Source organism: Achroia grisella, unplaced genomic scaffold (assembly GCF_030625045.1).
Source record: "Achroia grisella isolate CSIRO2021 unplaced genomic scaffold, CSIRO_AGI_Agris_v1 utg501, whole genome shotgun sequence".
Taxonomy (NCBI): Eukaryota; Metazoa; Arthropoda; class Insecta; order Lepidoptera; family Pyralidae; genus Achroia; species Achroia grisella.
In genome coordinates this window covers 343398-357666 of record NW_026712897.1, presented here as the reverse complement: position 1 = coordinate 357666, position 14269 = coordinate 343398, and the positions used below count along the sequence as shown (strand labels likewise).

Sequence of the window (14269 nt, the reverse complement as noted above, 5' to 3'; positions counted from 1 at the left end):
TATGCATTTTGTCCTCTGAATTGATATTTCTACTGTAGCAAAATTGTATAAAAACATCCCCCAAAATCATAAACGAACTTCAATAAAGGATGTGTCTTTTTAGTTCTATAGTTCAGGTCAGATTTATATAAAGAAATCTCTCTTATAGGCTGTGAACATATTGTAATGAAATTTGATATGTGAACTAACTATAATTATGCATATAAAACGTATTTAGTACAAATGAATATGCGAGGAACGCATCATTATTTTTATGAAAACGTGTTATTGAATATAACAATTATAATTTTGCAATATTTAATAACGGTCGCATTACCTTTGTAATTGGCAGTTTAGTTATCGCGCTCTGATTATCGTGTGTGTCAGCTTCAATTAATAAATTGAAATCTTAAACGTTATGTAGGGGAAGAGGGGAGCGTTAGTAATGAGGGCTATTTGTCGTCACATTATGTCAAATTAATCGCCACTTGGTACATATCTGGAAACCATCGTAGTTATATCCTAGTAATTCATCATGATGACTCATCGATTAAACTTCATCCTCAACTTATCAGCGCTTCATCCTCAGCGCTAACGGTAACTGTGTTCCATAATACTGATACACTGAAGGATAGTGTATCAGTATCGTATGCCGTTAGCGCTGGTTGATGTACCATATCCTAAGTACGCATTACAAAATAAACTGTTTCGTTACTTCATTATTTAAAACAAATTTCTCATGCCATTTCCCTGTATGAATAAGGGTAGCCCAGACAGGGTATTGAATAACGGAAAGCGACCACCGTGCGTGCGGTTGCGCTACCTGCTCCTGCCTTATTGACCTGAGGCCCGATCTAATCCCCAAACAACCTTTCTAACCACGAATCAAATTCATTCAGTATTAGGTGGCGAGAAGTACCAATTAAACTCTCAGGTTTCAGTTAGGAAATTGGTCATGTTTGGTTTATGGTTTGTTGAGTATTTGTTCATTAGTAACCGCAATTGTACTTGACTCATCTTAGAAAAGAAAACTTGTACATTTGTTTATGTTATCTTTAGAACAAATGAATGTGATGAATAATACATTGATATGAACAATATGCTACCTTAACATTTTATATGTAAGTGTAAAAAGCGTCAAAAACCAAGTAAACAAAATCATCTCCCTCTCTTAGGTTTTCACTAGCTATTGAATTAAAATTATTTCGTTTAGAACCATAATATTGTTATTTGTATGTATAATATATGAGGCTACGATCGTTTAGCGCAGAGTACTGGCCCCTGATTAAAACAGGTCCTGTGACCTTCCTGATTAGGATCAATTTCTGATTGTATATAATGAGGCATCGTGTGGCAATTATTACCAACAATCCTAGTTAAATTATTCAATCAAATGATATTTTTAAATAAACAAAGTAATAATAAATAGTAAAATAGTTGAAATTATCTGACCTTAAGCATGTAGAACATAAATCAAATTTAAATAGATTTTGAGTTATAATAATATGAACCATCTCGGTAAGTCTAGTAAAAATTTTGTTGTGCTCACATGCTTATAAAAAGTAGCACCCGTCGTCACATCAGGGACATCAGCCGTTATAATTTGTGCTTGTACTGTGTACCATAATACTCTTGTATTACCTTTCCGGAAAAAAGATTGTTTTGTAGCACATCTGTGATTCCATGAACATTCGAAACTATACTCTTGTACATTTATGTCATTTACAAATATTGTTCTGAGATTTTATCGTATGGTAAAAATAATAATAAAAATGTTATTTATTTATTTCTCCTCACAAACGTGATGGCAAGAAGAATACATGTAGTATTTTATAGTAAAATACTTAAATTTATTATTTGAATTGATTTGCTGTGAGGAGCTGTGCTGTGAGTCTGAAATAGGGATAACCTTTAATACATAATAAATTAGACCTACCCAAAATATGACTTTCTTATGTTTTCTTATTTCTGCACTCGATAGATTTATTTTAATAAATATTAATATTTATTGTAACAACGACATCCAGTTTAGATATATTTTTATAGGTTTAAGTAAATTTTTTTTAAAATTTTGACTAAAATTAACGTCATGTTAAACGATACCGTTGAAAAATTTTACATCACTGACTGGAGATATGATTGCGACGTGTGTCCAGTAGCCTCGCTCTATTCTCGTACTCCTATTTGTGGATTACTCTCGTATGAAATACAGATCATTGTCCAAATGAATTGAACCGTAATAGTGAAGCTATAAAGCTTAAATTCACTGACAACAAACCATGATATTCGACCTTCTCGTGTGGAAAGGGGATCGGAGCGAAAGGACCCACTCCTTGCCTCTTATTTATCTCAATTTTGCTCTCCAAAGAAGTGACAAATGAGGATTATGGCTCTGTGAAATCGACGCTATTCGCTTTTACCACATTAACCAGGAGTGTTTGTTTAATTATGTGTTATAATTTTATTTTCTCGCCGTTTATGATTCGTGCTGATTTCGAGAATAATAATATACGAAAATTTTAGTTGATACCTTTATTAGTACCTGTCCGACGAGGTATATCGATTAGAACCTGAATAACCAGTTGTTTCTTTACTCATAGGATTAAATATAATCTAGTGACTTTTTTAATGTTGTCAATTTATTTCCGTGTTAAAAATACATTAGTATCTAAGTCTGAAACATGTTTTCAAATTCATAAAAAGTTAATTATATAGGTATCAGTGTTTTATATTAAACACGTAGAAGTTGTTATTGACAATTATACTTTTTTTCAAATAATTTCTACCTACGCCCTACTTATAAATAAATTACGTGATACAACGGCATAATACGACGGAACCTTGAAAGCAAATAATCGGTTGACCCAACAGTTGTGCATTTTAAAATTATTCTTTTAACTGGAACAAAACCAATAGATTAATTACATTTCAGGTAGATCTGACGTGAAACTCTTTGAGTTCATTGTTTAAGTACAGTTACAGTCGACATTGCTCCCGAGCTAGCTCCTGCCGCTCGTGGCGATTTAATTAAAATTGTTATTTGTAGGTTTTATTTCGCAATTGGGTCCGTGTTCGCTTTGATTGTCTGACGGCTTGTGAGAACATACCTTTTGTCTTGTCTGCTTCGCTTTCATGTCGAGTTACAAACTAACTCGCTCTAGAGTCTGCAAAATGTAATACAGTCTTTTATTTATATTAGACTTGATTTTAGATTTGTTTGTACTATCAACGTTGTTTTATGATTACGTATAATGGTCATATTATTCTAATATTGTTATTATTGAAATGTTGAAATTTCAGTTTGAAGTAGCCTGTATACAATAGACAATGAATAGAGACTAATACACATGTATGCGATATACATTACTACTATTTATTTATACCCACATACATTAAAGTTAAAGTAAAAATATATTTATTGATTACAGGACTCTTTTGGGTGCTTATGCACTTATCCGCATACCTATAAAGCCCTTGCATGTCCTTATCCCATACGGATAAGTAACAGCAAAGTTATTTAAAATTAAAATCTTAATCCTAACAACTCTTAACATCAAATACCATAAATGATGACCGTACAATCTGACAGTTTTTGGTATATACAATATTAGTATTTTTTTTATTATTTGTGCACCAGATATAGAAAAATATAAATCAATAAAAAAAATTAAATTAAATATTACAAAAAGTGGTCATCTCGACAACCTTTAGTAAAAATATCAGTAAAAGAGCTAGTGATGCACATAACAATACAATTATATATAAATAATTCAAACATTGTCTTTTGCTAATTTATTTTCATTCACCGGTAATAAAAATAGCAACAGATATGTAATAGGAAATGCTGTAAGCAACATATATTATTTATTTAGGTGTCTACCAGCCTACTCAATATGTGTAGCACAAGCTTACTTTATATGCATTACATATGTAAGCCGTTTTAGGCATTTCCTCGGTATAAACTCCTTTGAAAGTTATTTATAACATTTAAAAAGTATAGTGAAGGTCAAGTAATACGTATCATCTATTAATATTAACAATAATAATAATTAATATGCAAGCATACACTTTCTTATGCAATAAACAATATGTTAAGTTTGCAAATTATATTAAAAATATATATAGTATAGTACAAGTAGTGTGTACGTTTAATTTGTGTCTAATTTCTCTGTACCTTACTAATATTATAATCGCAAAAGTTTGAGTGTGGATGGTTCGATGTTTGTTACTCTTTCCCGCAAAAACTACTGAATGGATTTTAATGAAACTTTACGTTAATGTAACTTATTCATCAGTATAAATTTAACGCGGGTGTAGCCGCAGGCACTGCTAGTATATATTAAAGACTATTGAATAAACAAACAATATGAAAAGAATTAAATAAATTAATAAGTGTGTTAATAATACATACTATTAGATGTACAGACGTCACATGCGTGGGATTCTATTCACGGTCTAGCCGTATGCGTAATTTTTAAAGCCGCGACAAACGTCATTTAGCAGACAGAGAGTAGAATATATAAATTTAAAAGGTCATTAAAATATACTTTTTATCTTTTACACATTTACAATATATCTCTTAGGAAATGTGATTAGTATAACAAAATACCTTAATTATTGAAAAAGAAACTGCATCACTTTAGATTAAAGAGTAATAGTCAAAAGTACCAAGATATTAAAAAAATAATACAGTGAGTTATGGGCATGAATGTATATTTTGTTGCTCATTTTTAAGGAAGATAAGAATATATCTTATTGCAATCGTAAATGTTATAATTAGGCAAGAAAGTTTTATAAAATTTCCTTCCCAATGGCAGACATTTTGCATTTGGAGAGAAGGAAAAAGTGTTTTCTTGCAAATAACATTGGATTTAATGGAAACATCGCAAGGCAGATGTCGACGGGAACAATTACAAGTTTTTGTGTTGCTTCATTAGCGTCGTCGACGGCACAGACGAGAGCCGACTTTATAAATACTGTTTGCTTGCGAAAAATCACAAGACGCTTGACTCTGAATTAAAGTATTACTGAATCGATTAAGAATACTTAAGTAGTTTAAAATGTTATTTAAGAATTAAGGTGCGAAATTCACTATTCAATATATTGAAAAGCTTTATAATGATATTAAAATTACACCAAGAACTCCATAAATTGGTAAATTAATCTATAATCCGACAATTTTTATAATATAATAATGTAGTAGAATTTCATAACCAAGTGTCGAGTTTGACGTAGCGGTTACTACTATATTTATATGACAATACAATTTCAATTCAGAGTAGCAAATTGCAAAGGACAGGGTGTATATTGATTTTACGTACCGCCGCCCGTAACGTGTCCTGCTTGTTTTGGTTGGAGGGGATCACATTCCCTAATTTAGGCAAAATTAAGCTTTAACATAACAACAATTCAAATTAAGGTACGACCTTTCTCTTGAATTTTACATACTACAACACTTTTAATGGTAAAAGTATGTAGCAAATGTAAAGTTAATGATCAACATAGCTATTAAACCAAACTGTTGCTTAATATTATAGTTAGTGTATGTTAATAACTATATGTCAATCAACTCTGTACAGTGTTAGTTTATAGGTAAGTAAAGGTTAGCTGGTAGATAACCCAGTAAACAGTATTAGACTAGCTTTTTGTAGAAGTTTTAACCACGATAATGAATAAATAAATAATAAAACGGCCTTTTTAAAGCCGGATAAGTATTGTATATATGTTGATTTACAATGCACAATCGATCTGTTTACCGACTATTATCAGTTTAAAAGATTGATGTCGCACCGATGACAGTTGTTACGACTCAGACGGACCAATACGCCTGTTGCAACATAAATTACTCGATTCATATTAGTGGTGGCATAATAAAACTTACAATTATCCTGCTCGTTCCTTAAAGAAGGTTTTACGAGAGACAAGGATGAAAGTAGTAGCCATAAGGCAGGACCAGTTTTTTGTTGTTCCACGCCGAGACCGTTAACTGGAACTTTGCTCCTTTAATGACTGCTCGGTCAGTTCACTTCACAATGAATAGTGAAACTGTTACGTCCATGGACACATAGCTAACATAGATGTTATATAAATAATCTAAGCGAGTATCAAAACATCATTATCGTCATCAAATATAGGCTTGTATATAACTACTAGTCTTAATTAAAAACAATCACGAAGATATCTTGAAACCTCATTAACTTACCATGAAAAGAAATATTTCTTACTTATTTAGGTTAAACATTATATGTAGCAATAACTATGCGAGCGAAGCGATCTGACCAGATTACTTGTTCGACCATGGCGTATCTGCAATCGGTAAATGGTTACTTTAAGTCTCGATATGCTAGGCATTCCCCATGGAATGTCACCGTCGCTGTGCTGTACTTATATGTGCTCGGCGGACTGAATTTTTTCTTATCGCTCGATGCATTTTCTGCGAGTTTTCAATACGAGTGACATGGACGCGCAACAGAGCTACTACTCGTATGTTTAGTAGGGTCGCCTATTTACTTAATTGATAATAGGTAAACGATCTGTTGATATTTTTTACAAAATGTTATTCGTAAAATACTTAACTTAATATGTTATTCCAAAAAAAGAGCTCAATTATTTTCTGAAGGAACATTTGAGTTTTTTCATTATACTCTAATTTTCTTCTGGTGTGGATATTAAGCCCGACAGTAATAACCCGGTTCGCTCCCGTCATCCATCACGGGGCGGTGCAATCGTCCCGCTGTCAGTCTATTCCGGGACGCTCCGTTTTCGCTAATGATTCTCCTCGGCGTCGTGATATCATGCGACATTTACAAAGGCCGGTTGTTCCGACGATTTGTACATATAAATCGCTTCTTCATCTCGTGTTATATCTGTCGAAGACTTACTTATCTGGTGCAGTATATAGGTCACTGATTGGTATCTGTGTATCTATCATGTTCAGCGATAAACCCAACGAACGGGAAAGGCGTAAGTTTAGATTGAATTAAATCGCGTTGAAGAACGAGTAGGTACCTGTGTAACATTTTTTATTCGTAACAAAGCACAGTTTATTCGTTTCGTATAAAGCGTTCGCCGCATCGCGTTCCACGTGAGAGAGTTTATAATTTATTTGCGTCGCAGTTTTCTGGCGACGATTTTCCCACAGGGGCGGCTTCTCAAACGAGCCGCGCCCGCCCTTTATGTGGTTTTTTGTGGCGACACAAAATGCCCCGGTGGAAAACATTCAGTGATAACTGGTAACAATCGCAGCCGCCGGATGCTCCCTCCCATTCCGCGCATACCTCGCGTTGGACCTCGACTGATGCTTTTTCATCTAGCACCGCATCGCTGACCAAACCCTCTTGGGACTCGTGACTCGATATCTAAATGACGATCAATATAATTATTAGTTTTATATACTATTCAGACTAAAAGTAAAAAAAAGTAACACATTTTTATTGTGGCACATAAATTATTTTAATTGGATCTATATTGAGCTACTCCTGATCGTTTTATCCAATCGCTAATTACTTTAATGAATGGCTGGAGATGGATATGAACTCGAATTATGATTATCAACTGTAACAGGTATTGCAATTAAATAGTGCAAATAGTTAGATTTGATAACAGTCATTTTTTCCTGCTTATTTTCTATTTTAAACAATAACTAACACAACATAACAACTTGGTGATTGAACATGTCATCGATCCTGCTGTCGCTGTCTGTACGCTTAGATCTGCGAATCTACGCAATGGATTTTAGTGCAGTTTTCAACAATAGATAAAAGTGATTCAAGAGGCAGATATATATATTTATAATACATGCATATTATAGTTTATCTCTGTCATGTATTGTTCACCGTTTTAAACGTAACGAAATTATTTCAACGAACGAAATATAAATCAAATTATATTTATTATGGATATAAAAAAAATTTATTTTATACCTACATAAATAAATTGCTATAGAAATAAAGTATTTAAAAATCTTCTTTAGAACTCACACTTTTTTTTCAACATGTAGAGTGAATATAAATATAAAAATTTTATGTACCAAGGTGGTATAACTAGTCAATCAAAAATTAAATATAATTTAACCTATTTGTATTGTATACAATATATATTAATATATATATTGTATTCATAAATTGTTAATACATACATATAAAAATTTAATAGACTAAAAGTAAATATTCTAATACCAAAACTGTTTAGTGTCTGCGCAGCAGTTCATTAGCAGAGGCGCGCTTTAGTCCTGCGTATTTCATTGTTCCATTGTTTTATTTGCCCCTGTCCTGTGCTTGCCTAGAGATATACAACCCCTGTGTACGGTGTGTTTGACACCTGTAACCGGTGTTAGTATTTTTAAGCGCCGAAGTAAAATGTACATTTTATCGTTCACGCCCACCGGTGGGCTTGAACACACTAGCAGGCCGTAGACGGAACATTATCATGCCTCGCACCACAACTTTTTATTAATGTCCTATTGTTTCTTAATCGCCGCTCCAGATTTGATATCGCGATAAGTTTCCGTTAAAAGCATAAAGTTAAGTAAGTACACCGGTAAGGTCGCTGTCAGTAGTGTTTCTCGACCGAAAAGCGTGGCCGTCAGATGTGAAGCCCGATTTCTTTTATCTCACCATTCGATCGCCGGTCGACATTGCTGCATTGCTGGAAGCCGGAGATGTCGATTTTTCAACTTGTAAACCCGACTCTGACACGCTACGTAAATAAACAGCGTGCGGTTCATTAAGATTCCACGTTTAGTCTAGATTCTTAAAATTATGAGTTGGAAAGTCAATCATTACCGAGCAAAGTAACACGTTCTCTACGTTTGAGTTCTGTATACGATCATTTGTCTAATCTTTTCAGTGTTTTAAACTATTCATTGCATTACGACGACATGGCTGCCGCACAAATCTCACGCTAGATGTATCGTTGTTCCATTTTGCTGATAATAAATCGTATGTTTAGCGAGGCGGTGACTTGTATAATTAACAATAGCGGCATTATACGCGATTTCCAAACTAAGCGACTCAGCGCAGATCGTTTGTCACGACGCAAATTGCTATTTATGAGGATTATCTATACATAAATGGCGTAAATCGTTTTGTATGTTGACATAGCTATTGTTACAACAGTTTTAATGGTTAAACCTCGCTGCAGTAAAATGATTTAGTAAATTGAAATCTTCAATTTTATGTTTGCTCATTAATAATGGATAGAATGAATATAAAAAAAAATCTTGTCATTTCTCATCTAACTTTTCAACTTCATCAAATTATTTCGTTTATATATGTTACATTCATAATAAATAAAGGTTTAATTTATGGTTATTTCAATAGCTATAGATAAAGTATTTATATATACTAATCGGCAGCAAGATATAACAATAACTACAAAATATTCACACATTTTGGGTTGATTTTGTCTTCGTAATTATTGTAATGATTTTTGTTTTATAAATAGAAATATTAAGTAACAAAAGTTAATGAGGGCACTGCAATTTCATTCAACAATTAATTCAAAAGCCTTAACTCAGTGTAGGTTTTGTCCAAACAGTAACCATTTCAAGATAAACTATTAAATCCCCTACAATACTGCAAGTGACAATAAATAAAGCCAAAGATATTTGATTCCACAATAAAATGCTAGAGTTAGGCTCACAATTTTACTTAAAATACTTGCGTGAGACCTCTCACCTCAGAATTGTTTCCTCGAGGTGTATAGATCGTAAATAAGCCGTCGCTATTTAGCTAACAATCGTGCTTCGATGGGCATTTGGTCAGATTCCTAGCCCAGACAGCCGTGGTAGCCACGTGTGCTCGCCTCCGCATGCCTTGGGCGGAATATGCAAGCCTGTATTTTGGCTCCTATGTCGAATATGCTATGCAGATTCACGCAAATAATGTACGCGAGTAATGCAACTCATGCGATATCGAAGGTATAGCCGTATATCTCTGCTGCATTGGACTAAACCTAAGTTATTGGTGGTGTTTTTAGTAATATAATATATATATATATATATATTAGTATCAATAACAAATAATAATGTATTATATTATTTGATACTGATCGGCAATTAAAAAAAGTTTTTAACGCTGAAAAAAATTCGTTTTGATAGGATAGAAGTGGTTTAAGACGACGATGTGATACAGCATCATTTTAGTCCTCTTAAATAGCAACTCAAGAAAGATATTGTCAGTATCCGTTGAATGTTTTCTTCTTCATTACATTTTATTATCGTTTTTAGTATGTCTATTAAATGGTTTAAACTGGTTATCGTTTCTATATCAAAACGTTAAGCCTATTGAAACTTTAGCTTGCAAATTCACTTTTTTTTGTTACTACTCAGTGCGCATAGGGAGTTCCTTTTATAAAAAAAAAACTTACACAACATGTCGCTTAAGACCAATGAGTGGGATAGTGACCTCTTAACTGTTAATAACCAATAGGTAGATATAAATGAAATTTCTCCAATTCTCGTTATTATTACAGTTCAGAGTTAACGCAGTTATTTTAGACGAATCGAAAATATTCGGCAGTTGGCAGTCTGCATGCATACTCCCTGTCCATACTGAAACATTCAAATGAGATAATTGCAACGATGAAATTTCATGATTGCTGTAGGATTGTTGTGGAGTATAACCATTGGAGAGTATTGATTTTTTCTTTAAATTAAATATGTCTCTATTTAGATACATATAGTTATGGAATACATACAAATTATTACTAAAATACTTTAAACTTGTAGCTGACATGTATGTAAGTAGGTAGTAAACATTATCAATTTACTATAAATACATACTATTTAGATACGCACAGTATGCAGTTAATGTTTAAATTTAAATAAAGACACACATTTCCCACTTTGTCACAGATTTTACTATAAATTTTAACTTTGTAATAACGCAGACAAAACAAAATAAGAAAAAAAGTATTACAATGTTAGTTATTGTGTGTTAGTTATATACAGTTGCATAGTTAATAAATAGAATTAATCATTACAGAGAATTATAAATAAATGAAGACATAGTTATTAATATTTTACACACATAAATATTACGTACGTAATTTGTGAGTAACGAGCACTAAAATGAATTGAGCAATAGTGATCAATGAATAAGTGTTAGATCTATTTACAAACGTACGTATTAAACTATAGTTATTATTATTACATTCTGCGGTTCTCTCCAATTTGTGTTAATTAGGAACTTAATTAATTCTATTACCTATATAGTGTTTAGTTAATGTGTCGGTCGTATCATTAATTAACACGCATATAATTATTGCCACTTTAATAATCCTGTACTTGGTAGATATTATAAGAAGCCAATTCTATATACATATGTACTTTTGTACTTGTTTTCAAGCTATGTTGAAATTCTTATTCTTTTTATAACTAAACCTGGGACACTATGGTATAAAAAAATAATTTTATTAACACTTAGCGCTTTAAAATAATTGATAATGGAATGATAATCCAATATGTGCTAATAATACCTACCTATACGTTAAAATGATGAGACTAGTGAATTCTATAAAGGATGAGGAGTTAAGTTATTTACATATCTCATCTTGAACAATTGGCTATAAGGCAACCATGATGGTTTTTAAAGTCGACCAAAGCTGATAGGACCAATAGTCTTCATTGCTAATTATAGCTTAGTCCCTTACTCTTGGTGCAATAGCAACCAAAAGAATCGTTATGATAGGCATACCAATATTTAATGCTTATTGCTGGGAGGAGGAGGAAGTGAAAAAGGATTCTAAGTAATAGGTATTAGTGATCTCATTCTAGCAATGTACCATATCAAGTCGGTTTCCATACATTCAGGATTTTGTCATGATGGCCTAATTGACTTGACTTCAGATCAGCAATCTTATCATTATTTACTGGTCCATCAGCATGTACCTTTAACGCAATCGGGGGTTTTATTAAAATTGTATTAAAAATATCTATTTATCACAACGAAGCACTAAAAGATGACGCAGTTTGATTAAAATAATATAATCAGAGATTAAAACCTTTTGTAATAGCTTACATATATTATATAACATATCTTAATCTTGATTCTGAGTTCTAACTAGTCTTTGAAATACCTGTTAAAATGTCACCACAAATACCTAATGTTGTGTGGTGTAGTATAGTCAATGTATATGTTCATTGTTTCACCTTACATTTTGTTCGTTTTAGGTAAGTGACAAATGGAAAATTTACAACGGTGATTCGTTCGTTCATGATGCACCCCGCGGGATACTACGCTAACCTTGGTAAGAAATAACATGCAAACAATGAAAGTACTAAAAATTTATATTCATATCAATAATACTCATGTATTGCCTAAAATAAACAGTATCGTAGTAATATGATAATAATAATATGCCGTTGAAAATTTACTATCACTGGAAGAGTCCAGTGGGCAAAGGCCCAGAATGAATATTTACAAAATGGCTTGCAAAATGGCTTTCCAAAATTTCCAGGCAAAATGGTTGCCTTTTTTTTAAATTGACTTCCAAACGTAAGAGGTTTTCAATTCGAAGGAATTTTCTGTGGTATATTGTTCTAAAAAAAATATTTCCCTAATTAAACCACATAGAGTTGCTATGAAATTCACACCAATAAAGTTGTTAGCAACCAGTAGTGTCAATGAAATCTTACGGTAGCTGCCGATTGTACCAAATTGATTGTGTAAATGTTTTTTGTCAGAAATAATTTGAACTAACTTGAAAGCTTTTTCGTAATTTGATTGATTGAGTCGTCTTTTAAATAATTTGAATATAGACTTTATTTAACCTAAATGTAATAGGTTTTATGAACTAGTAGTTACGAAGGATAAAATGTACCTAAACGCAAACTGCGTGTGCTGTAGTTGTTATTAGACTTTGCGTAGCATTAGGCCTAGGAAATACAGCTTATGAAATCATAAATTATCAAGTTATTTGGACAATATAATTTTTAAACTCAGTTCCAGTAGTTGTAAAGTTTAGTATAAATTGTATATCTATTGATATTATAAATTTTCCTATAAGTATAGGCAATATACGTATGTAATAGGTAATATTAGCAATTTGCAATAGATTGTATTAATTTTTATAATTGCAATTAGGTATGTAATTGTCGCAGGAAAATGCAGAATAAATAAATCTATGTACTATGTTGCTTGTCTAGTTACATAGTAATTGTTTGATGCCAATAGCAATTAATTATTTGTACTTATATAATCATGAATGTTATATTGCGTAAAACTATAAACTCAACGTTGAGCAGATAACAAATGCAATACAATCTTGACGTTTCATTCGACTTACCTATTGGAATGTATAATTTAACTATATAAAATATTTAATTTGATAATTATAATTATATATAAAGTGCCTTTACAATTTTACTATGCTAAATACCTACTTTTCAGTAAATTTAATATTGATTGGAATAGAAATTGATTAAGTAGTTTCATTAGTAATTATTTAGTAGCGATGAACCGAGAATAGTACTAGTTAAAATTTCATCAAAACAAGGTAGGTACTTCTATATTGATAAACGATAATGCGTGATTTCGCGTTTTAAGAGTAGGTGAAATACAATTATTTTTCACCTACTCTAAAAATGCGATGTTGATGTCAAATTGATTGTGTATGCTATTCATGAATTATAATTCATGGACAGCATACACAATCAATGTAGCGAATTCTGGCGTTGGTAGGAATACAATAGAAAATTACATGTTGACAAGATTATTATAATTTTCGTTGATATTGATAACTATTCGTAATGTATACAAATACAATATGGGCAAAAATAAAAGATATTAATAATGTCACATATTTGTCATACTCATCATTTCATTGCATAATTCGGAAATAAGAATACGCATTTGCTTAAACGCGCTATAGGCTCAACAATTTCGACACCAACCCAATTAAAAATGTTTTAATGGGAGACCTAATTACAAAATACAGACCCATAAGCCTGTAAGATAAGGATATTTAGCAAAGACTGCGCTAATACATACTGTAGTAGGCCAAAGTAGAAATACATAATAATAATTACTTTATATATGGTTTTAATAAATAACTATGAATATTATAATTTTAATGTTATAACATTCATACTTATTTACTTAATTAAATACTATTTATCTATATATGTAAGTCACTCTATCTGTCTATATTACTGTCTCCAAGTTCCAGATGAAATTGTTAAACTAATCACTATTATTGTAGTGAATGTTTGCTCAAATTTCGTTATCAGCTCGTATTCGAATTAAACGTAACAGAGGTCGAGTTTATAATTGTATCTCGAATTAATTAC

At 32.0% G+C, this 14269-nt stretch overlaps 1 protein-coding gene across 3 annotated transcripts in view; it reads left to right on the top strand.

Annotated features, from left to right (window-relative positions):
* Window positions 1–14269, top strand: part of LOC131846100 (protein scalloped) — an 82510-nt gene that overhangs the window by 4707 nt on the left and 63534 nt on the right. For 2 of the 3 annotated variants that reach the window (XM_059195321.1, XM_059195324.1), the window contains exon 2: window positions 12152–12228. The exons of the other annotated variant lie outside the window; for it this stretch is intronic. In XM_059195321.1, coding sequence (XP_059051304.1) covers window positions 12195–12228 — 34 coding nt within the window. In that variant the 5' untranslated portion in view covers window positions 12152–12194. The remainder of the gene's footprint in view (window positions 1–12151; window positions 12229–14269) is intronic. 3 annotated transcript variants of the gene reach the window in all.